At 35.3% G+C, this 26,710-nt stretch overlaps 1 protein-coding gene across 4 annotated transcripts in view; it reads left to right on the plus strand.

Annotated features, from left to right (window-relative positions):
* The window catches only part of epha3 (eph receptor A3), a 164,931-nt gene that overhangs the window by 107,274 nt on the left and 30,947 nt on the right, over window positions 1-26,710 (plus strand). For 2 of the 4 annotated variants that reach the window (NM_001365172.2, XM_087267147.1), the window contains 6 exon segments: window positions 8,750-8,912; window positions 12,575-12,677; window positions 13,193-13,257; window positions 15,299-15,424; window positions 19,064-19,249; window positions 23,267-23,328. In NM_001365172.2, the coding sequence (NP_001352101.2) occupies window positions 8,750-8,912; window positions 12,575-12,677; window positions 13,193-13,257; window positions 15,299-15,424; window positions 19,064-19,249; window positions 23,267-23,328 (705 nt within the window). 4 annotated transcript variants of the gene reach the window in all.

The raw sequence follows: 26,710 nt of genomic DNA on the forward strand, positions 1-26,710 counted from the left end.
TTATTAAGCATTGTATTTTCAAAAAAAATACGGCAAGCCATATTTACATAAAGTTCATTTCCTTAGTCTCTTTATTAATCAGGGGTCGCCACAACGGAATGAACCGCCAACTTATCCAGCATTTGTTTTACACAGCAAATGCCCTTCCAGCCGCAACCCAACACCAGGAATACATAATGTTCAAGTCCAGTTTTTGACACTCATAAAGACTGTCATAGAAACATCGGGATTGATTAAGATCACTCATATTGCCAAGAAGCTTTGATGTATCATCTAACCTGTCAAATGTCCTCATAGCAATAAAACAGTATAACCTAGCAACCATTTAAAAATAGCAATATCTCTACATCAGAACATCGTAGGGACCTGGGCATTGGCTTGTTTGACTCATGCTAGCAAATGGGACTTCCTGTGTACTATGCATGGTAACAATGATAATGGAAGCCAAGTGCTAATAACGATTAGCTACATGCTATGAATAATTATCTAAATACAATAAAATATGCTAGAAATGCCTACTAAGTATTAGCATTTGATCAAACATGTACACAAGCATTGCCATTTAGCAACTGCTTAGCAACCACCTAACAATGCCATAATTGTTTTAGCAACTGCCTAGCAACCACTTAACAACTGCCACCGTGCTTCTTGCTAACTGCCATTCCTAGTCCTAGCGCAGTCACGTTGGTTTCTCAAGCCAAAATCAAAGTTTATCTATAAACTTTAGGTTCTAGTTTATTATTTAATATTATTATTATTATTATTATTATTATTATTATTATTATTATTATTATTATTATTATTATTATTATTAATTTTAATATTAATATTAATATTAATATTATTATTATGTTTTATGTTTTATTTATACCCCTTGAAAATTAGCAAATAAAGATACTTTTTTTTTTTTTTTTACCAGAAATGACGCAGACTTTTCCCAAAATATGATAAGATTAATGTACAAAAGGCTTCATAGAGAAAAAAAAATATTTCTAAGCTTTTACTTACCTTTGAACAAAAAAATGGTTTTAATATGCAGTAAAAGGGTTGTGGCACAGTGGGTAGCGCTGTCGGCTCACAGCAAGAAGGTTGTTGGTTTGAGCCTCAGCTGGATCAGTTGGCATTACTGTGTGGCATTTTCATGTTCTCCCTGTGTTCGCATGAGTTTCCTCTGGGTGCTCCGGTTTCCCCCTGCAAGTCCATCGACACTAAAGGTCTCTTAGTAAACTTTATTCAACCCAACAACCATCTGTTGAATAATTTTGTCAGGACATTTTATCTGGGGGTTAATTTCCAAACATGGTTTATTATCACACTTACACTACCGGTCAGTAGTTTGGGGTCAGTATGGTTTTTAAATGTTTAAAAAAAACATCTCAAGTCATCAGAGTCACGTGATCCTTCAGAAATTGCATCAATATTGCGCCCATTACAATGGATACCACATGACATTCCATTTTTCTTAAATTTGGAACATAATTAAGGTCTGAGGGGATTAATTATTTTTGTTATTATTAGCAATAATATTAATGGTAATAGTAATGAAAGCAATAATGATTGGAGTAATGATTTCATTTGAAACAGTAAGTAATAATTAAATATTAATTAAATTTAATTACATTTAATAAATGCCACCTTGATGAACAAAATAATTTTATTTAAATTATTAAATAAATTGTTTTTAAAAATCAAAGAAAAAAACAAACTGACCACAAACTTTTGACCGGTAGTGTAACTATACTTACATCAATTGTACCATATATTTACTGTATGTAAAGCTTCAAAAACATATATGACAAAAAATTAAATGGTTTGCTTTACTTCAAAAGGGGCAGGCTTACAAGTTTAATGTAGATTAATTGAAACTGTATGAGTTGGCATTTTGAGGATACACAGAATGTGTAAAACATTTATATTAAATCCAAATATGCTGATTTTCCATCTGCTTGCAAAAAAAAGTGTTGGTTAGATTTGTTGGACCCTGTGCTTTTTAAAGAGGACCTTTGTGATGCTTCTTTCTATGAGATCAGTGAGGCCCAAATCTCCGCCTGTGGAAATGCTTTTGCTTGGCCCGTAATCCCCTTATTTGCAAGCAAAAGGCAGCTCATCGTGGGCTATTTTCACTGTCTGGCACAGGTACACTTGGGGGCTGCTGAAATCCTCCATGTCTCATTTGACCCTGGGTGGCACAGTGTTTCTCGTTTACAATAAAATCTAGTCCTTCTCTCCATTGATGCCTGTTAATTACACAACCTTGTGAGGCATTGCTTCATCAGGCATAGCTGGAGTCACCCAAATCCTACACAACTGGTGCTGCCATGTGGAAAAGCCAGGGACACCCTCGGTAAGACCCTTGGTGCCCCTTGATCTAGGCTGGCAGAGGATAACAAGCCACCTTCACCCTCACAAAACACACACTGAGAAGGAAAGAGGGGGCCCCCAAATCTTCTTACTGGATTCACTGACACACAGGCCGCAGATTTGAACATATAAACCTCATAAAAGAGAGCCAGATCCGCTAAGTGACTTTTCAAAGAAAATGTGGCTGAGTTCAAAAACGGCATCTTGTTTACACTGCATAATGCTGTATAGCACAAAATCAAACAAACTGCGCTTAATGGATTCACAAAAAGGCATCAGGAGGCACGGTAACCAGAGTGATGCAGCTCCTGTGAGAAAGCATCATCCAATCTGGACGTTTGAGAGGGCCATGTTGCTTCACTTAAAGTGAATCTCTTTTTGATTAAATGTCAGGGGGGGTATACTCTACTCTTTCTGTATATATATATCATATTAACAATGCCACGAAAGAGGAAAGAGCCTTACAGTTTACACTGTACATCTCTAAATGCGTTAGTGCTCTGGTTCAGGTTTCCCTAGTGTTATAGCATCCCAACCGCTCTTGTCTTTCAGGCGACACTCTAAAATCGGCTCTATTGACAGATAAAGCTCCTTACTGTTCTTCGTGCCCATGCAAATGCTATTGCGCTCGTTTATCGTATTGATCTAGGAGTGTGTTTTCAAATGTTTATTTCTTCTCAAGCCAGGATGGAAGGAATGCTTTGGAAAAGCTATTTCATATTTACAGAATTTCTTTTTTAGCGTAGAGGAAGGCTGTAAGCCCAGATTGCAATATTTAGACTGTCAAAGTAGAACATGACAAGCATATTAAATTCCACCAATAGCGCACTTGTCGAAAAGTAACAATTGCACGCCTTGTCAAACCCCAGAGCTTGGAGGTGGTTGATACGGACCTAGGACATATGGTAAGAATATATTTTTTGCAGCGAAAATTTAGACACACCTGTATATGATTTCCAGCTGATCACATGATGTCGTGAGCAGTGAACGGTGACAACCTGTGAAAAGATTTATTACTCAAAGCGAGATGCATACAATACGACGCGAGGTATTGCTTTCGTCTTCCGTGGCAGAGTGAATTTATATTCGAGGCCTCCTCAAACCATAAAACCTGATGCGCACTCCATTTGTGGCTTTGCATTCAAAGTCTGAAGATTTGAAATGGTTTTTGTGCTGCATTTGAGGAAGGAGTAGAAGTGATTGTCGTCAGATCCAGATCAAATGTGATGTTTGCATTAGTCGCTAGGCTTCCACTAGTCCCGCTACATCAAATGTATGTTTCTTTTCATGATGGGTTGTGTCAGTTAATGTCCTCCTGCATTTATAAAACTGCATAAAGATCTAGTGGTGAATCCCTATTATTAGCCCCCCTGAATTAAAATTTTCATTTCAGTTTAATGGATAGAAGATTTTTCACAACACATTTCTAAACATAATAGTTTTAATAACTCATCTCTAATAATTGATTTATTTTATCTTTGCCATGATGACAGTGCATAATATTTGACTAGATATTTTTCAAGACACTTCTAAACAGCTTAAAGTGACATTTAAAGGCTTAACTAGATTAACCTGGTTAACAAGGCAGGTTAGGGTAATTAGGGAAGTTATTTTATGACAATGGTTTGTTCTGGTGACTATCGAAAAAAAAGCTTAAAAGGCCTAATAGTTTTGACCTTAAAATAATATTTAAAAAAAATTAAAACTGCTATATTCTAGCCGAAATAAAACAAATATAATTTTCTCCAGAAGAAAAAATATTATCAGACATACTATGAAAATTTTCTTGCTCTGTTAAACATAATTTGGGAATTATTCAAAGAAGACATTATAATTTTGACTTCAACTGTATGTATATATATATATATATATATATATATATATATATATATATATATATATATATATATATATATATATACATTAATATATATTGATGACAATTACGAGCTATTTGGGCACCCTGGAAAAAAGTTGTTTTTCATTAGTTTTAATTTTCAAAAGTTTTTTAAGGAAAACCGAAACACTGTTTTGAAAAATTTGTTGGAGATATTGTCTTCATTGAGTTTTCATGTTAAATCCTGACTTGGAGATTTGAAAAAAAAGTCTATATATTTCTTCAGTAAAATATTGTGTTACACTCTCAAAAATAAAGGTACAAGACCTATTACTGGGGTGGAACCTTTTCAAAAGGTACACATTTGTACTAAAAGTGTATATATTGGTACCTCAAAGGTATATATTATTACCTCTTGTATCTTTATTTCTGAGAGTGCAGTTAAACAGAGAGCATAAACTTTTAAGACATGACAATACTGTTAAATGCACTTTAGCACATAGAAAGACTTCTCGTGCTTAGCCTAATTAACAGATTCAGTGAAGCCTATGTTTACCATCATCGCAGCACAGTACAGGCATCTTGTTAAAAAGACATGTGGATTAAAAACATGCAATGCTGATGAATTATAGCTTTTCATTTGTTTTGAATGTTGTAAGTAACATGTTCAATCTAAACCAGCGGCCTGATTTTCATTGTAAGAGTCTGGTCAACGTCACATATTATTGCTTATGTGGTGAAATGTGTATGTAAGCAGTAAATATGCAAACTGCATATGCGTTTTTTGCTTGTATATTTTACATTTCTTTAGAAATGTTGTACACATTTGAGTTTATGTAACTAACATTTATCTACACTTCTAATTCGTTTGGACTGTTGTTTAAAAAAGCTTCTTCATTATTAATCATAGTTATCACTTTATAATAAGTCCACTGTGGTTTAATTATTTCAAATTATTTTTAAAATAATTATTAGCCCCCCTGAATTATTAGCCTCCATGTTTATTTTTTCCCCAATTTCTGTTTACCGGAGAGAAGATTTTTTCACATTTCTAAACATAATACTTTTAATAACTCATTTCTAAAAACAGATTTATTTTATTTTTGCCATGATGACAGATGACAGTTCTATACAGCTTAAAGTGACTTTTAAAGGCTCATCTAAGTTATTTAGGTTAAATAGGCTGGTTAAGATTAGGCAAGTTGTTGTGTAATGATTTTTTTTTTTCTTTCTGTAGACTATTGAAAAAAAAAAAAAAAAAAAAAATATATATATATATATATATATATATATATATATATATATATATATATATATATATATATATATAAATATATATATATATATATATATATATATATATATATATATATATATATATATATATATATATATATATATATATATATATATATATATATATATATATAATATATATATAGCCTAAAGGGGCTAATCATTTTGACTTTAAAAAAATAAAAACTGCTTTTAATCTAGTTAAAATAAAACAAATAAGACTTTCTCCAGAAGAAAAAATAATATTATCAGACATACTGTGAAAATGTCCTTGCTGTGTTAAACATCATTAGGAAAATATTTAAAAAAAGAAAAAAAAATCTCAAAAGGTGGCTAACAATTTTAATTTCAACTGTATATTTTTAAAACTTGTAAATATAATTAACTTAACTAAAGTTATTCTATTACTTTTTAAAACCTTTACTTTCTTACTTTTATATAAACTTAAAATCAATTTATTATGCTTTCTTGGGATGTTTTATTCATTTTAAGATATTTCCCAAATGCTATTTATTGGAGAGAATAGTTAATAACTTTCTAGTAAGTAATTGTTGTATTTCAGTCAAACTAAAAAAAATGAGACAATTACTATAATCCTATAAAATAATTTTGCTCTCTTAAACATAACTTAAAACATATTAATTATTTTGTATTCAACCTCACATTTCTTACTGACCTTAATAATTCTGTGTAATTTATGTAATTTATGTAATCTTATGTAATTTCTGTGTATTTTAATTTAATAATTATTTTTTACAATTTGAAAGCTTTATTTTGTTGTGGATTTGCCATCACATCAGTTCAGTTTTATTTGTTGCTCTTTAATTTGTTGCTGCTAATAACATATAACTTTACCTCTAGCTTAGTGGTATCTGACACATAAAATCTGTTCCAGCACACATCAAGAATTCTATTAGCATGTGTAGTCTAGACACGAAACCCAGAGCCTAATCTGTTACGTGTTTGCCGACACTCGAAAAGATGCACTCAAATCTCATTAATTACTTCAGTGTAGAGTAATTTAATATCTACAGTGTGAACAAGTGAGCTGTTCTTAGAGGTCAATGATGGGGCTAAATGCAAATGAATATTTGAACGCTTACCATGAATGAAGGCTGATAAGTTACATGGATGAATGTGCTAGATAATACCAACAAATAACTGATCCTTCTATTTGTGGTATGTTTTCCCTTTTTTGTGGACTCATACAATAAGCAACTAAAAATCTCACCCGCTCTCATTCCACTCCTGCCTCATTTTCCAGTAAGAGAAACATCTGGAAACAATGGCTTGAAAGCAAAGACGACCCATAAATCAGTTAGGGTGTTTTTGCTTGTAGAGAGGATCAACGTACCACAAAAATCTTTAGAAAAGCCATAAAAATCTTAAAAGAAGGTGGTGGAATATTAAGATGAGCTGGCACTGTCCCAAGCAGCTTTAGATGCTTTTGATAGGCTTGCGTTAACCATCTGGTCTTTTTTTTTCATGTTGAGTCAGTGGAACTGATTTCTCTGTATTCAGTCTAAATCGTCTTCAGTGAGATATGATTTAATTCAAAATTTGTTTGTCAGTCTTGTTTAAGAACAGAATAATTAGCCATAGGTTGCACTTTTTTCTTTTTTTTAGGGTCATAATAATTGGTTTTGCCTTTTTATATTATTTTATTTATTTATTTTTTATTTATTTATTGAGTACTTTCATTCAGCAGGGACACATTCAATTAAACAAAACTTAAATAATCCTGCACTTGGATCTTTAAAATATTTGGTTTTCAATTAAATGCTGTGCTTTTCAAATGTCCTTTCATTAAGGAATCCTGAACATCTATAACATAGTTTCCACAAAATGTTGATTAACTATTTATAACACTGAATAGTAGGAAATTGTTCATTCATATATACGTCATTGTGCAACCGATGACACTAGACAACAGTCGAGAGTTTAAATGCAGTTTATTTACTCAAGAGTATTGCAGGCAATGGTCAAACAGGAACAAACAGTAGCATGAGGGTAATCCAGAGAGTAGTCGTGGTCACAGGATATATGGTCCATTTGACTAGTCTATCATAAGCTTTCAGCTGTGCGAGTGTAATCAGGGAGAGAACTGGAACTGGTGTGTGTGTGCAGTGCATAATGGGATTTGTAATTCTAATCAGTGGTATATGTGTAGTTCTCCAGGGATCTGCACAGGCTAGATAACTGGTGATTGTGACACGTTGACATTGAAATTTAACAGTGTAATGGCAATGTGTAAAAAAATTTGTTAGTCAAATAAAAGTAAATAATATCATAAAAAGTATTATTTATTAATCTTAGTTAACATTAATTTTGACATAGTTTTAACAAATGCTTTGATTTTATAGTATATTTAGTAAATATGTGATGGAAATAAGCTGATAAGAACTAATAACAAACGGGTGAATTTTTGTGATCTACTATTTAAAAAGGAGATATAAATTATGTGATGTTGTTCCTTCAGTAAAAATAAGTGCATTAGATAATGAACATTATTGTGAAGTGTTATCCAAATGAAATATTAAATAAGGATTTTTTTTTAGACTGAACCTCAACTGTATGTACTGTACCATTTAAATATTTGATGTAATTTAAACTGTTGCAGGACAAATTATTATGCCTCCTGTGAAACTTGTAATCTTTTTCAAATGTTTCCAATGTGATGTTTAACAGAGCAAGGGTATTTTCACAATATTTTCTTATATAATATATATATTATAATATATATTTCTTTTTCTTTTATAAATATATATTTAATTTTTAAAAGTAAAGTCAATATTATTAGCCCCCTAAGAATTTAGAGTTATTTTTGATTAGTTGAGAACAAACTAATGCTGTCCAAAGACTTGCCTAATTAACTGAACTTGTCTAGTTACGTTAAATTAACCTATGCTTTTTAATCAAATATTATGACAGTATCTTGCAAAATAATGTAAATTATACAAAACTACCATCATGGCAATGACAAAAGAAATGTGTAATTACTAAAAAAGTGTTATGTTAAAAAATGTCTAACAAGTCACAGGAAGGCTAATGAGTTTGCCTTTATCTTTATGATTATGATCCAAACAGGTTTTTTTAAACATTTCCTTTTAATATTGACTAAAAATTTTATTAAATACAAATAAAAAAATGCATTTGCAGTTAATCCAATTCATTAATATGCCATTTATATTGCAAGCAAAACATACTCAAACTAACACATTTCTCTTGTTTCTGTTCTTACTTTGTTTTCTAAAGCAGGAACAAGAGACGAGCTACACCATCCTGAGGTCGAAGGGTACAAATGTTACACTGAACGGACTGAAACCTGACACCACCTACCTGCTGCAGATCAGAGCTCGTACTGCTGCCGGTTACGGCAGCAGCAGCCGCAAGTTTGAGTTCGAGACCAGCCCAGACTGTAAGCATTTACATATTTACTGTCATACTGCTTCCTATTTACAGTCCCATTCACCAGTCCATTCCCAGCTGTGCAGAACAAAGAACAATACAGACAACGACTCACGATTCCCTTGGCTTCTCAGCCCATACACCATGTTGCAAGTCATTCACACAGTATAAACCACTTGGTAAAACGATACAAGCTGCAGCTTTTGTCCCGTGATGGCAGCTGTTGTCTGCAGCACTATTAAGCACTTAGACTGAACATTCTGTAAACGTTGTATTGTGGAGCAGCATTGCTGAAGGCCTTTTATCTAATGAAAACCTTTATTGGAAATCAATGCACACTCATGTAATGAAATGATACCATGAGTGGCTCTCCACAGGTTTCTGAGCACAATCTGGAATCTATAGGCGTCTCAGCGCATATAGCTAGTGTGAAATGTCCACCAAGCCGCCCATGAGATCTTACTTTATGCAGAAAATGATATCCATATGGAATTTTATTTCTAATTATATTCATGATAAAAGATGGATTTATATTTATAGTGTCTGATATGATTAGAATCATAAATAATTTATTATCTAAATTATATGGTAGAGGTTTATTTCTCAGTATGAATTGATTAATTGATCTGATAATTGCATACTGTGAAAAAGACTGCAGATCCTAAAATATAAAAGTATGAACTATTTTGGAATAATTTGTTCGCTATTTCCATGTTTGCTAGCGTGACGCCCTCCTGCTGCTATTATTTTCTCACAAAATGTGCTTTTCTTTGTCGTCTCTCAATATGTGTCATTACCATGCAGTGCAAAAGACTGTGTGCTGTCATGTCGCATATTTATGATAAATATTTAAACTCTAGGATTCAACATCAATTAAGAATGGTTTGAATAGAGAGTATTGTTTTCACCTCCACCTCCTGAAGAAAAAACAGTTAGCATAGTTAACTAAATTGCACTAAATTGAATCTTTAAATGAAATGAAATGAAATGAAATGAAATGAAATGAAATGAAATGAAATTAAATTAGGTCATTTGGCATTTCTGTGTGGAGTTTGCATTTTCTCCCCATGTTGGCGTGGGTTTCCTCAGGGTGCTCCAGTTTCCCCACAAGTCCAAAGACGTGGTATAGGTGAATTGGGTAGGCTAAATTGGCCGTAATGTATGTGTGTGATTGAGTGTGTATGGATGTTTCCCAGTGATGGGTTGCAGCTGGAAGGGCATCCACTGCATAAAAAAAGATGCTGGATAAGTTTGTGGTTTATTCCGCTGTGGCGACCCCTGATAAATAAAGGGACTAAGCCGAAAAGATAATAATAATAATAATATAAAAATGCAAATTGTTTGAAAGGTTATGTTTACGGCTAGTGTTGATTTAGGAGGACAGAACAGAGATTGTATAGCACAAAAATCCCTACTTCTTTGGGACCCCATAAGTCCCCATAAAGTGTGTGTGTGTGTGTGTTTGAATCCACAATTACTTGTTTACACACTGCCTTTTTATTTTTATTTGTGTGCGTCTAAGTCTGTATGAAGTATTTGTTTTTGGTAACATTTTACAATAACATTACATGAATATTGATTTGTTAATATGTAAACTAAACATTACTATGACTTAAGGATGAGTTAATGCATGCGCTAATGATGAACGAACTAACTACAGCATAGGTCACATGAGTTCATTTGTGTATAACGGCTACCCTAATTACTTGTTAGTATATGTTTGTTAATTAATGTAATAATGACCACATTAGTTTATAAGTAATTTAACCATCATGAACTCATGATATGTCAAAGGATAACTGTATTGTGACTTTACTTGAAGGATCACATGAATACCCAATTTTTAACTACTCATGAACTCCTTGTGCATACGGCCTAGAGTGTTTACACTGAATAACAATAGAAAAGTGTTCTGTCAGCATTTATATGAACAGTTTAAACACAGGAGTTCATGAGTAGTTAAGCATGAGTTAATGATAATGTGCCCCTCCAAGTAAAGTCAAGACATAATTATGTCACACTTTATTTTGATGGTCCATTTGTTGAACTTAAGTTACATTGCAACTAATTATCATTAGATTATAACTAGACTGTTACAGTAGGTTGGGTTGGGGTTAGGGATAGGGTTTGGGCTTAGGTTAGTGTAAGATGATATGTACTTGCAAAGTTTTTTATAGTCAGTTAAAGGGCACATAGGTTACCCCTTTTTTCATGCTTATTATAAGTCTTTTGTGTCCCCAGAATGTGTCTGTAAAGTTTTAGCTCAAAACACCCATCACAGTGTTTATTATAGCTGTTTGAAGTGTCTGTATTATAGCTGGGAAAAGGTTATTGTTCATTCCCGCCCACCGTCCCCACGAGCCTGTCAGCAACATGCATCAACACGCCCTCGGCTGCCTTATGAAGCAGATCTCACGTAACGTTTGTGAGGAATACTACTTTAAGAACTTTACCAATCAGTATTTGATGCATTTTTTTGTGGAGTTGCAGCAATGAGTTTACGCACACACAGCGCAGACACACACACACACACACATAGCACAGACACCTAGCAAGACACACACGTACATACATAGCGTAGACACGCAGGCAGACACACACACACACACACACATAGCACAGACAAGTAGCGCAGACACACACACACACATACATAGCGTAGACATGCAGACACACACACACACACATACATAGCGCAAACACACCCACACAAAGAGACAGTGAGAGAGACACGAGGCTGTGCTGATGAAGGAAATCTGAAGTAAATCGATATTCTTCATTACACACGTGCACACGTTTTAAACCATGTTAAACTTGTAAAACTTCACGTCTGATGATGATTGATGATCCTAGCAAACTGAACAGACCTTTTATTCCCGGTTGCTTTGCGCTCGTCCTGTCTTGTCGATATGATTTTCTGCATTACTACGGAGACATGTTAATGCGCGCAGCTGTCAATCAATATTGGTGGGCGGGGGGACTGCACTCCTACGTAAAGTTGCGGTCGTTCTGCAAACTGCTCCAATTGGTCCAACGTTTTTATGTTGTTATATTTGAAAAAAAAAAGGACTGGGTTTGTTTATTTCACCTCAATATGACAGTATATGCACTATACTTACACACATGAATGTCCAAACAGCATGAAAAGTAGATTTTTCACCATAGGTGCCCTTTAAATGTTTGTTGAAAGAACAGTATCAAAAGCTATTAAGCAGTCTACTAATACTTAAATTAATAATCAAGTGTTACCTATAATTATACATTAACAGCTTATGTGCTCATGTTGGTGATATTTAGCTTAAACTTAAATGTTAATTAATACAATAATAACCAACATGTACTAAAAAGTAATTAAGGTAGCCTTTATTTACACAAAAACTCTTGTTACTCATGTTGTAGTAAAAGTTAGTTCATGATTAGTGTGCACCTTAACTCATCATTAATATAATATTTATTTTACATAGTAATACATCAGTATTTATGTACTGTTATTGTAAAGTGTTAAAAAAAAATTTATTATGATACGAGAATGGGATATTAGGGTCGCAAACAGAATTGTCGTTAGCAGATTTCTGTTAATAAACCTGCAACAGCAAGTAAGGCACTTTGAAAGCTATGAAATCTGTACTATAAAGTGTTCCTAAAATCTCTCTTTCTCTCTTTTTCCCCCAGCCTTTTCTATCTCCAGTGAGAACAGCCAAGTAGTGCTGATCGCTATCTCCTCCGCCGTGGCCATCATCCTCCTCACTGTAGTGCTCTACATTGTGATTAGCAGGTCTGTCTGTCACTCAAGCCACAGTCACGCAGGGGTTTAAGTGTGCCCATCTTAAAGCTGTCACTTTGCTGTCTCAAGTCTCTCCCCAGGACCCTTGATCTCCAATCCTTCAGATATGAAGTATGAAAATGTTTGCCCCTTCATGTCTGCTGCCTATATATAGTTGTAGACGATTCACTTGGCAGAAGCTGTGTTATTTTTTCTGCCCCTGCTTTGCCGAATGTAACGGGCACCATGAGACTCAAGTGTCATGTCATGCAGAGGGGCTGATTTTGGCAGACTGTTCCATTGAAAGAGCGCATGAATCTATGGCTTATTATAAGACCCCAGAACACTGTCATGCCTCATAGCAAAGCAAAATAGCCAAACATTTCTGTGGTTCCTGGCTCTAGTTTTTTGCCTGTGCAGGTCTCTTTGAACATCATTTAGAGAAGAAAAATGTTCTACTTAAAGCTGTTAAGAATAATTAATAATAATTTAGAATAAATAATCCTTTTCATTACTTCAATTGACAGGTTTTGCAGGTACAGTAAGTCCAAACATCCGGACGAAAAGAGGCTGCCTTTTGGCAACGGCCACTGTGAGTATATATCTCAATGATCCTTCAGTATTGCCAGATTTCAGGTTCTTTCCAGGTGTTTAATACTCATTCCTTGCAAATAGTAAAAATCAAAACATAGTTTTGCTGTGGTATTTATTTTTAAATGTCAGACTGCCCACAAGAACCCAGTAGCAGTGGAGGTTTTTATAATATCCCTTTGCTCCTGAGTTACAGCTAGCCAGTTGTCCATATGCTACCATTTTTCGCACTGGCAGAAGTATCGGGAAGGAAATTTAATGAAGGCCCACACAATTTCTCTTAGATTAACCTGCATGAGGTGCCCTGTAGGAATATAGCTTAGGTAGCTGATTAGGTCATTTGTAATAGACCTATCCATCTTCAAACCCAGCAAATTGCGTTTCTTGACAACCTTAGCTTCCTATCGTTAAGATTCAAATCAACAACCACTGCGACAGAACATTTTTTTTTTTTTTCCACTGGACCTCCCAGGCACAAGCATCAGTATTTTTACAGCGGAAAGCAATTTTTGCTCTAGACAGATATTCCTATATTTTTTCCTTTTGTATTAAAAAGTGTATTGAAAAGTATGAATAGATAAATGCAATTAACCTTTTTATATGTATAATTTCAGGCTTAATGTCAAAATGTTTTCTGAGTTAAGTTAATTATAAATAATATATCTCTCCAAGTAATTATTTTAATACAATGTATGTTTCCTCATAGTCTATAAAGTAAAGTGTATTTTTTCTGATAGTTTTAAAGTGTGTAGGTGATAGTAATCCCTCCCCCCCCCCCACCGACATGTCACTCTTGTGAGATTGCCGCAATTAACAAAGGACAACGATTCTGTTATTTCCTGATAAACAAGATAAAGTTCGGCCTTTAATTTTCTCTCTTTTCCACAATACACAAAAAAAAAAACAATATTTAAAAGAAAAGACCATCACAGTTTATGCTTCACACCAATGTTTTAACATAAGCACGGTTTCCTTTCTTCCTCTGTAGATGACAAATTGTCTTTTCATTGTCTAACAATGTATAATAAGCCAGTAAATATCACTATTAGAAAATGTGGCTACACATTTAGAAATAAAGGTACAAAATCTGTCACTGGGGTGGTACCTTTTTAAAAGGTACACTTTTGTACTGTACAGGTAAACATCAGTACCTTTAGATTACGCTTTTGGTTCCACTTTCTTACATCTGCTAAATGTTGCCAAGCAACAATAAATATGGCCACACCTTTTAGGTATGCTTTTATGTATGCTGTCTTTTTTTTTTACTTTCCACTTATTTATTAAAATAAACATTAAAAAATCCTTATTGATTTGATAGTATTTTCATTTCCAAAACATTTTTGTCTTTTTGGTAACACTTTAGTTTGATGGTCCATTTGAGTATTAGTAGACTGTCTGTTTGTTATCTGTTGATATTGCTCCTTTAACAGACATTTACTGACCCTAACCCCAACCTAATAGTCTACTTATCTAATGAGAATTAGTTAGCGTATAGATGCTATGTAACTTAATTTAAAAAAAAACGGACCATCAAAATAAAGTGTGATCATTTTATATATCTAGTTGTATACCAAACTATAATTAATCTATTTTGTACTGCACTTGTTTAAACATAGTTGTCTTTAGACTCCAAAAATAATGTGTTGTTTTAACCCAAATCTAAAGTAAAAATGGACCATTAGTGAATCAATTAGATAACTAAATAACTAGATAACTTAAACCAGTGGTTTGGTTTGGTTTGGTTTGGTTTACCCAAAATTAGAAAGACTGAAAGCTATGCAGAATTGAACCATCAATGAAAATAAGATCATAATATAAATAAATATTTATATAAAAAATATGATTTATAGGTGAAATAATGTGTTGTGAATACATTGGATGAACAGGTCAGAGCAAGCATATTCAGCCATCTTACTGTTTGTGACTTCTGTTTGTGTGAAGCCATTTTTGTTGAAAAAATTAAAACTGCTGTTAACCATGTATTCTCTGCATTGTAAGCACTGTTATTTCTTTTAGAGTTATTTATATGATTTCTTTTCCAGTGAGACTGCCTGGCATTAAGACCTATGTGGACCCGCATACTTACGAAGACCCGAGTCAAGCCGTGCATGAATTCGCCAAGGAACTGGATGCGTCTAGTATTGCCATTGACAAAGTTGTTGGGGCAGGTATGAAGTGGTATCCCTCACTTTTTTGGCGCAGTAAAACAAAGTTACCTGCAAAAATGCACTTGTAACAAACATGGCAGGTGGTGTAAATGAGAATCATTTAACACCACAGCTGGAGGTGTGTGGCTTTGAGATGGGAAAAGAGTTCCTCCCAGTGCTCATCCTCACTGCCTCAATGCCTTTAATAGACTGCCTGCTGCCAGAGCAGAGGAGCATGGGTAAGCAGAGCACACCTCCGGTTGGGATATTATATTTCACCCCCCACAGTTCTCTCTCTCCCAGCATCCCTGATGTCTTAAACAGCGAAGCACATATCAAGATAATGCCTTGTGATTCATGGCTCTGTAGACAATGCTGCAGAACCCTGCAAATAAAGAATCCACTCACTTTTGATGTACCACCGTAAAGTCGGAATACAAACAACAGGGCTTACACACTACAAATAAGCTCGCTCAATATTTGATATGTAACTTCTATTGTAAATCACTGTTTTAAGGCTTTCATAGTGTTTGGCAAGCAAAGAAAAAAGGGAAATGTTTTTGTATGGGACTTGGAAAATGATCCATTAGCATCATTTTGGTACACAGACAGTCATTTGTCTACATGGCTTATCAGAGCAATCACTGCTGCGGATTAAGCCAGGCTGATATTTAAGATGGTCAGCATCATCTCAGTGCTGGCCAAGTCCAGTGTGGCCACTGTTTAGACAGCTTGCAATTATTCTGACTAACTTTTTCCAGACACCAAGCCTGGATTTCACCCATCTCTCCAAACTTGCATGGGAAATAAAGTAATTGCACATCGCATTACGCAAACAGGACACAGCCCTGGCCTGAATGTCTTGAAAGTGACATCATTTTTACCCAAATGTCCATCCAAGTCTCTATCAACATCATCCTTTTTGGAGCTCTGTACTCCTGGTGAGGCCTTTGAAGTTTGCCTTACACCTGTGTCTGTGCTCTGGAAATTAATATAAGCCAGGAATCTGTTCATCAGCCTTAAAACTGACCAGTCCTGCTTTTCCTAGCCAAAGGTTATCCTTAAATCAGACAGCATGCTTAAAGTTTATGCTTAGTTTTGATGTTTATGAAACAATTTAGCTTATAAAAACTGATTATTACAATAAAATTAATTTTTTATTTAATGTTGAATAAATGTTTTCTATTGATTGTTTAAAAATGTTATTTATTTCTGTGAGAGAGAGAGAAAAGACATTTCGCTTGTCCTCAGTCTTATATGATCTGAGAAGTCATTCCAATATGCTGACTTGCTTGACAGTAATTGAAATAAAAAATCTGATGTCTAATATTTTTATATCATGCAAATATATTTTCATTTTTTACACTGGGGTTTGAAGTGTTGTTAACTCTGTTGGCATTGTTTCAGTAGTCTTCATAGTAAGTCATACCTGCCAACACTCCCGTTTATCCCTGGAACTTATATAAGAACTTATACATCTTAAGGTTTTCATTGATGTATATTAGGGTCGCACAATATATCGTTTTAGCATCGACATCACAATGTGCACAACTGTAATAGTCACATCTCAAAGATATGCAATGTTGAGTCAGGAGTTACAGAATTGTATTTAACCAGTGTATTTGTACATATTGTTAATAATTTATGCAAAAAAAATGTAATAGATAATTTTTGTGCTGTTTCTATTCCAAATATCTACATTTCAATGTAGATTGTGTCAAAGCAGCTTCACATAAATGGTCATAGTAACTGGAACAGTGTGGTTCAGGTTTTAGTGTTTAAGTTCAGTTCAGTTGAGTTTAGCTCAGTTCAGTGTGATTTAATCATTACTGAGAGTTCAAACACTGAAGAGCAAATTCATCGATGCGCAGCTCTACCAATCCTGAACCATGCGAGGCAGTGGCGACAGCGGAGAGGGAAAAAAAAACTTCACCTGATGGGAGTGAAGAAAAAAAAACCTTGAGAGAACCAGACTCAGTTGGGCACGACCATTTTAATTTCTCCGCTGGCCAAAAGTCTTGTGCAGAACTTCATTCGCCGTGGTTTATGCTGGAAGATGGCCTCAATGAAGACTCGTCTGTCCCTGGAGCGTCGCTGGAATCAGACACATGTTCTCCACTCCCCACGACCATCAGCGCAGCAGCAGCTCAGGATATGGCCTGGTCCCGGATATGGAATCCTTGGGATCATCACGTCGCTGGTCTTGGATCCAATCAGTGACTCCGCCTAATCTGAGGACCTCGGGATGAGTATCCCCAGGTGAAAATAGAGAATAAAGAGAATAATTAGCGTAGCTGCTGTTCATAGTGTATATAAGCAAGATGCAGAAGCCTGTGTGGAACCCGCTAGGTGATGCATTGAGTGTATGCTTTACTAAACAGATAGGTCTTTAATCTAGTTTTGAACTGGGAGAGTGTGTCTGAGCCTCGGACATTACCAGGAAGGCTATTCCAGAGTGTAGGAGCCATGAAAGAGAAGGCGACCTCCTTTACTTGATTTTGCTATTCTAGGTACTACCAGAAGCCCTGAATTTTGAGATCTTAAGGAACGAGTTATATCTTAATGATGTTTAGCACTTAATATCCTATTCATTTTGGCATGGAAAAAAAAAGTTAATTTGGCTTTTTCTGATTTTGGCTATTCCTACAAATATCCCGGCACAGCTTAAGACTGGTTTTGTGGTCCAATGTCGCACATTACAACATTACGGAAAAAAGTATTAATATTGTGCATGACTCCCATGAGCTTGGAGGACTGCATGCATACATCTCTGCAATGACTCAAATAACTTATTAAAAGAAGTCATCTAGAATGGCAAAGAAAGCATTTTTGCTTGACTCATAGAGTCCATCAAGATTATTTGGTTTCATCTTCAATGCCTCCTCCTTCATTTTACCCCAGACATGCTCAATAATCTTCATGTCTGGTAACTGGGCTGGCCAATCCTGGAACACCTTGACCTTTTTTTCTTTCAGGAACTTTGATGTAAAAGCTGAAATATGGGAAGTATTTCTTCTAGTGCTGTCCTCTTGAAGAATTTGCCCTCTCTTGTAGTTCTGTAATGTAATGGGCAGCACAAATGTCTTGACACCTCAGGCTGTCGATGTTGCCATTTACTCTGTAGATCTCTCGCATGCCCCCATACTGAATGTATCTCCGAACTATGATTTTTCCTTTACCAACTTTGACTAATATCTGTGAGAATCTTGGGTCTATGCGGGTTCAAATCGGCCTTCTGCAGTATTTTTAGTGATTGGGATGCAGTTCAACAGATGATTTATCGAAAAAAATCTACCTTCTGCCACTTTTCCAAATGACCAGCTAGAAGTCAAGTTATTATTTGTTGCTCTTTCAACTGAAATTGATGACAAGACTTTTGTGAGAGAGTGTACATAACGAATTACTTCTACTAAGGCTTAGTCTTAGGCATATTTTACCACAAATGTTAAGGGAAATCTACTGCTAATTCCAACTTCACAATTTGTCTTATCATTCTGCATATACTTTTTATATCTAATTGTTGACACAGTTTACATGTAATTCTTAAATCTGGCAGCTACAGTGAGGGGAGATAATTAGCATCAATACAGTTGAATTAGAACAGAAATCAGTGCTTCACACATTTGTCTTAATTTTCTCGAAAATAATGTGTCTCAACAGGGGAGTTTGGAGAGGTGTGTAGTGGCAGACTGAAGCTGCCATCTAAGAAGGAGATCTGCGTGGCCATCAAGACACTCAAAGCTGGATACACAGAGAAACAAAGACGGGACTTTCTCAGTGAAGCGAGCATCATGGGACAGTTTGATCACCCTAACATCATCAGATTGGAGGGTGTGGTAACACGCAGTAAGTACAGTAACATTTATTCCATGCACTCACTAAAGGCAATCAGTTTGCATATCTGTTTAAAAAGAAGTTCTGATTCTTTTTTTAAAAAATGCTATGTATTATTCCATGGGAGGCACGGTGGTGCAGTGGGTAGCACTGTCACCTCACAGCAAGTAGGTCACTCCTTTGAGTCTGCATTTCTGCGTGGAGTTTGTATATTCTCCCCATGTTTGCTTGGGTTTACTTTAAGTACTCCAATTTCCCCCAGAAGTTCAAACATATGGGCTATAGGTATGTTGGGTATGCTAAATGGTAGTGTATTATTGAACGAGAGTGTATGGGTGTTTTCCAGTGAATGGGTGCATCTGGAAGGGCATTTGTTGGGTAAAACATATGCTAGATAAGTTGGCGGGCTATTCCGCTATGGTGACTCCTGATTAATAAAAGGACTAAGCTGAAATAAAATGAATGAATGAGTTATCCCATGTTATAGGAGAAAGATAAATGTCTTTTTGTCTTTTTACTACATCTGATATGAACAACCTGTGATTATTTTCAGTTCTGTATAGTGAGTTGAATTCGTTCAGAAGATTCATTTATCATGTTTAGACTTTTTAAAGTTGTTAGTTCAGAGCGCGTCCTTCTGGGAGTATCCCATATAAAACATTAGCTGTTTCCAGTTATGGAATATTAGCGAATGTCATGATGTTGGCAAATCTCTAGCACAGAAAGCCACTGTTTTATTGACCTCTTTCTTGTAACGTTGGGCTAATGTCCAGCTCAAGAGACGATTCACAGAGGGCAGTAAATCACCTAAGGTTGTAAATCTCCCTAGATCAGTCTCTATTATGTATCATGATCAAAGCAAAACTCTCTAATCCATTCCACAAGCCTTCTCGATGGCTATGTAGTGCCATTTTCAGTTTTTCTCTTTTTCTCTAATACTAAAATATGTGAACATAGAAAAATTTTTTTTTGACTTAATCAGACTTTATAAAGGGTTTTTTTTTCATAACAGGTAGTTTTGCTTCAAATTATACTTCAAAATGTGTACGAATTACCAAGTGCACCCAAAATATTTCATATTTGAGAGTTTAGTCACTTGAGAACATTGGTGCAGCCTGTTGTGTTTATTTGCAGTCAATTGGACTTTGTGGGTGTAAAATTGGCTGCTTATATTACATCACTTACACTGTCTGAAAAATTAAGTGATTTTAGTATCATTGTAGTCAATGTATTGTACTACTCTTCAAAGTGTTTAATGAAGTATAACAGAATTCAAAAAAAGTCTGCTATTAATTAGACCAGTCAGTCCTCCAACAACCCCACAGCGATGTTTTCTTGGCAAGATCAAATATATGTATATATTCATTCATAAATTCATTAATTTTCACCTGCATTTCCAGAGCGTGGGTCATGGGGGCCGCAGTCTCAGAACAGAACCCCAGACTTCCCTCTCCTTAGACACTTCCTCCAGCTCCAACGGCGTTCCCAGGCCAGCCGAGAAACATAGTCCCTCCAGCGTGTCCTGGGTCTTCCCCGAGACCTCCTCCTTTGCCTGGAAATTTATTTCAGCCGCTTGTATCTGAGATCTTGTCCTTTTAGTCATGACCCAAAGCTTTTGCCCATAGGTGAGGGTAGGAACGTAGATTGACCAGTAAATCGAGAGCTTTGCCTTTCGGCTCAGCTCCTTCTTTACCACAACTGACCGGTACATTGACAGCATTACTGCTGCCACTGCACCAATTTGCTTAGTCAATCTCACATTCCATCCTTCAGGACTGGTTGGGCATACCCCATGAACTCTCAAGCATGGTATAGAGCTGGTCCAGTGTTCAAAGGCCTGAATGAAAGCGCTTTATTCCTTCTGAATCCTAGGTTTAACCTATATATACATTTGAAGAATAAGTAGCCCCCCTGGTTTTTTCACCCCCCTGTATATTTTTTCCTTCAATCTCTGTTTAACTGAGATTTTTTGAACTCAGTTTTAAACATAATAGTTTTAATAACTTATTTCTAATAACGAATTTATTTGTCTTTGCCATGATGACTGTAAGTATTATTTTACTTGATATTTTTCAAGACACTTCTATATAGCTTAAAGTGACATTTAAAGGCTTAACTAGGTTAATTAGGTTAAGGTTAAGGTTAGGAGTTTTAATATATTGTTTGTTTATTTTTACTTATTTTTACAGCATATTGTATTGTAATATAAATATTTTAACTTTAAATTTATTACAGCACCATTTAAATCATAATTTTTTGTTTGATTGTTTTGTTTATTTACAAATTTTAAATATGATATTTTTCATTCATTCATTTATTCAGTCATTTCTAAAATAAATATGTTTCAGTGCTTTGGTCATTTTTAAGCAAAATGCTTTAAAATGTAGTGAAAAACTTACTCTTCCCGACAACGTTGTGCTTCATTTTACTTTAAGCAGTTTTGGAATGGAATGTAACTTTTTTCCTTTCAAGTCCGTAATTCGTCATAAAATGAGGATTATTTTGCTTGGATAAATCTTATCATGCTCACGCTGTAGCATTCTTGACTGTAAATAATAAAAAAGTTCATTTTGAATGTCAAGTGTGGCCGTTGCTTGGAAGGAACAGTGCGTGTGTGTATTTAGAGAGGTGGTGTACTTTGCGTGTGATTGAAAGTAAGTCTGGGGTGCAGAGTTTGGGCTGTGGGGCCGGCGGAGGTTGGCATGTGTCTCTTGTAGCCTCTGACGTGACATGATTTATTAACTCTGCCCTGTTAATTCTTAATAATCCAGAGACTTTCACACCCCATTTAACCTGCTGCTTTTGGCCCTACATTAGGCAAAATATTTGTAGAGCGCCAATTGCTGCTTCACAGAGATGAAGGGGCCATCATACTGATTACGTGCGGAATTTCAGGATCAAAAGTTTACAGAGTGATGTGTGGTTTTAGTCTGAGTTTTTTTTTTTCTTTCAGAAATGGTTTAATGTTTTTAGATAGACAGATAATCTAATTTGTGGATTATTTAACTAATTTTAATTATGCACATTTTACAAATATCATTTATGACAACGCTGTGCTGTCTTCTGTATGGATGCTGGAACGAATGTCCAGTGAATTATGACCAGTGCAAATACATGTCGTGACAACACAAGCAGGTCATCAGGCTATTATTGATATAAAGTCATTTTATGTACATACTTTGAAATAAGGCACAGATGAAGTGCAGATGATAAAAGCAGTGATTTACAAGCAGCAGGACAGAGAATATAAAGCTGTCAGACAGTGACAGTTGACCTTGTGGTCCGTCCAAGTTCAGCTCAAGACTCTTTTCATCCTGCAAGAAACTCTCATTTACCTGAAGTCACAGTAAGTTATTGTTATGATTGCTGACCGGCGGTGTCAGAGGTGTCATGTGAAGAGCTCCGACAGCCCAGCTCTTGATATGGGCTTCAGACAATGTCTGTGAAGTGTTGAAAACCTGGTCTGTAGCCATCAACTTTATCTGTTCACCCTCTCAAACTCTATATAAAAACTGCTGCTTAACCCATAGTCTTTTATAACACCCACATGTGGCAGCGATGAGCACTGTATGAGTGAACCTCATGAAACCTGTCAGGAAGTCATCCAGATCCGATTTCAGCAGAGAAAGGCTGTTATTTAAACTATGGTTTGGTGTTCGGCCACGATGAAGCTTAATTATCATGAAAATACTGCAGAAATCTTCTTGACATGTTTCATGACCCTTGCAGGCATAAGTCTTTTCTTGAAAGATCCAGTGTCGTCATTGAAATAACTCTGAAAGTCGTTATGCTGAGCCTATATAGCTAGGTCAAACTTATTCATGCCTTTGAATGCATTATTTTCTTTTTGCTTGAAGATTCTACTTTCAAGATGTTTTCTTTTGTCCAACATAAGCTCATTAGTTTGCAAATTGGGTAATTTAACCTTCCAACACAAATGACACCACCGCAGCAAAGCAGAGCTCCATTCTGGCACATCTTTTCTCCATTAGACTAAGACATGTGTGAATTTTCTCTCTCTCTCCCCAGGTAAACCTGTGATGATAGTGACCGAGTACATGGAGAACGGCTCCTTGGATGGCTTCCTGCGAGTGAGTGTGACACACCGAGCGCATTTAATGAGACTCCATTATGTATGATCAGAGGAAAGGCACAGAGGGCTCATCTTAAAATCATTTAAAAACCCATCTGCGTCTTAGCTTCTTTCACAGTACCTGCTTATCACAGCATGCTTTAAATTCTCCCATGCTCGTCGAACATTTTATTCTCATTTATACAAATAGACACAAATTGCTCTCTGCTGGCTCACCCATGTGTCTCTGTTTGCTGCGGCGAGATTGGATTTTTTGACGGTGCCTTTTGTGTTCATAACCTTGCCTATATTCATCCCATTCACATTCATAGCCGAGGCGCAGGCCTCCTTAAATAGACAATGACACTACCTGTGTTTCAAGCACTTTGTAGTGTCAGGATTTCACTCAAGCTTGTACCACAATGGCCTCATTCTCTCACACAGAACAGACCAGGCTTGTGTTCAGAAGAAACGCTTATAGAGAGCGGATTCGCTTGCATTTTCGCAGACTGAAATGGCACTGGGGAGACTGGCATTCAGCCTGCCAGCCCAGCAGTGCCAGTTAAACAGACTGGGCATGTTCTGTCCTTCAGATGACTTCCCCTTAGCCCATCGCTCGTGCTGTGAAAATAAACAAGCAAACAACAGGCTGTGGGATGGCCCATCTGAAAAGTGCTGATAAATGCGCTAATGAGCTCATTAAATGGGTCAGTTTAACCTTTGGCTGCAGCCATCCTGCCTTGGCTCTAATACACCTGACATATGAATTTATCAGCCTTGTGTCATTTTTCAACAGTTTACCACCAGCAAGGCGTGCCAGACAATCTGCTATTTGTAGAACAAAATGATCACCCTACAAATTGATGTATAGCTTGAAACACATAAAAAAGAAATAAATACAGAAATGAAAACTGAAATGAGGGGAAATGGTTGCAGGAGTGCAACCTTATATTTAGAATTTCTCGACATGGTTTAGAAGTGCTTACACATATGAGAAAAATATATTTTATCATCATTTAAAATGTAAACATCATGAACAGTTACATATTATAATGTTAAGGGGGTCGCACACTGCATGCCCCGCTCATCGACGTGACATGGCATGCACATGACAATTGAAAGTATCACACACCAGGTGGGCAAATTTGAAAGTATCACACACCAGGCGGGTACATTCGCATGTTATTTAAAATGAAAGGATTCAGATGACGCTCTGTGGCAAGGCAGAACAATGTCCTGAAGGGGGTTGCACACTGGATGCACCACTCGGCGACATGACGTGTCGCGCCACGTATCGCCATGCGTTTTAGAATTCTAAACATAAATTTTTATCAGTGTACGCACACTGGAGCCACAAGTCGGCGGCTGTCTGTGCCACCCAGCAACAACTCAGGAAACTGTTCATATTTCTGCCACGCCATAGTGCCATCTGAATAGTTTTATTTTAAATAACATGCGAATTTGCTCGTTTGGTGTGTTTTACCTTCAACTGTCATGTTAGCGCCGTGTCGCTGTGCTGAGCGGCGCATCCAGTGTGCGACCTGCTTAAGTTGTAGCTGGGCACCGAGGACGGCAGCACCGGTGTGCATATCCTAATAAAAATCTATGTTTAGAATTTTAAAATGAGCGGCACATCTGGTATATTTACATGATTTTTACATATAAGTAAAAATTTGTGTGGAACTCCTTTTTTCACATAATCCTAAGAGACAGACCAATTGCAGAATAGCACCCATGACTCTAATATACACTATTTGTATGGGAAAATAATTTTAAAGGTAAATTCTAAAAAATATTATTAAAATTAAAAAGGACTAATTAGAAAATTTAAAAAAAAATATTTAATGAAATATTATTTTATTCTATGTGTGCTCAAAAAAAAAAATATATATATATATATAAATATATATATATATATATATATATATATATATATATATACATATATATATATATATATATATATACATATATATATATATATATATATATATATATATATATATATATATATATATATATATATATATATATATATATATATATATATATATATATATATATATATATATATATATATATATATACAGTTTAAGTCAGAATTATCGGGCCCCCTGAATTATTAGACCCCTGTTTATATTTTCCCCAATTTCTTATTTTCCCCAATCAGCTTAAAGTGACGTTTAAAAGCTTAACTAAGTAAACAATGCAGGTTAGGGTAATTAGGGAAGTTATTGTATAGTGATGGTTTGTTATGTAAACTATCAAAAAAAAAAAAAAACCTGAAAGAGGCTTTTGCTAGACATTTAAAAGAAGAGTAACAGTTGCATTGAATTAAAAAAAAGAGTATGCAAGGGCATATTATTAAAACAACCTGAGCAAACAAGGCATGGAATTAGCAGGACCTACATGAACTGTGTTCCACTTGTGTCTGCACAGGATCCCACTCCCAGAAATAAGAAAAAAAAAAGTTGCAGTGTTCTGCAGCAATTTCCTGCACACTGCAGCCTGGCCTGCACTCTATCAAAGAGATCTGTCATCCTCCCTCGAATGCGTTTCCTTGCCACTGCTCATGTCACTATTATTAGCATGCCTTTGAACCTCTCCGAGCTCCTTTCTCTTCCAGGTGGTCCAAGGTTTATTTTCATCTAAACTTAGTTTGTATGCAGTATTCGTAAACATGCACATAGAAAGAAAGTGAAAATAGGGTGGACAGAGACACGGAATGAGAGAGCGAAAGAGAAAAAACTCTCACAGAACAACTAGACAAAATGTTCAAAGAGAAATAAAAATCTGGGTGTTGACTTCATTGATAACTTTAATTAAACATGTGAGAGAACAAAATTTAATATACATTAGTCAATACTCCAAAAAAAAAAAAAAAAAACTTTTAAACTGCAAGACTTTTTTTTATGGGTTAAACATGGGACAGTATTTCATCACTCACAAAATAAACTGTTCTGAATTAAATCTGAAATTTTACATTTATTCTAGACATGCCTCTTAAGGACATCTCATTTCATATTTTAAATTTAAATCTCTTAATTTTTAAATCTCATTAAAGCTAAAATTTCTAGTTTACATCAGGCTTTTATTACATATAGAGTTGAAAGCAATTTTTTTGCCATATATATATATATATATATATATATATATATATATATATATATATATATATATATATATATATATATATATATATATATATATATATTTAAAGTCAATATTATTAGCCTCCCTGAATTAGGTTTCGCTAAATTAAAATCAATTGATTTGATTATTTTACAAACCATTGGTTGTCATCATCTACAGAACAAACCACTGTAATCTATACACTTTATTAACCTACACTGTAAAAAATATCTGTAAACTGACAGTTTTCAGTGATTTGTGATTCATGT

The sequence above is a fragment of the Danio rerio genome, chromosome 9 (genome assembly GCF_052040795.2).
Source record: "Danio rerio strain M-AB ecotype USA chromosome 9, GRCz13ab, whole genome shotgun sequence".
In the NCBI taxonomy this organism is placed as follows: Eukaryota; Metazoa; Chordata; class Actinopteri; order Cypriniformes; family Danionidae; genus Danio; species Danio rerio.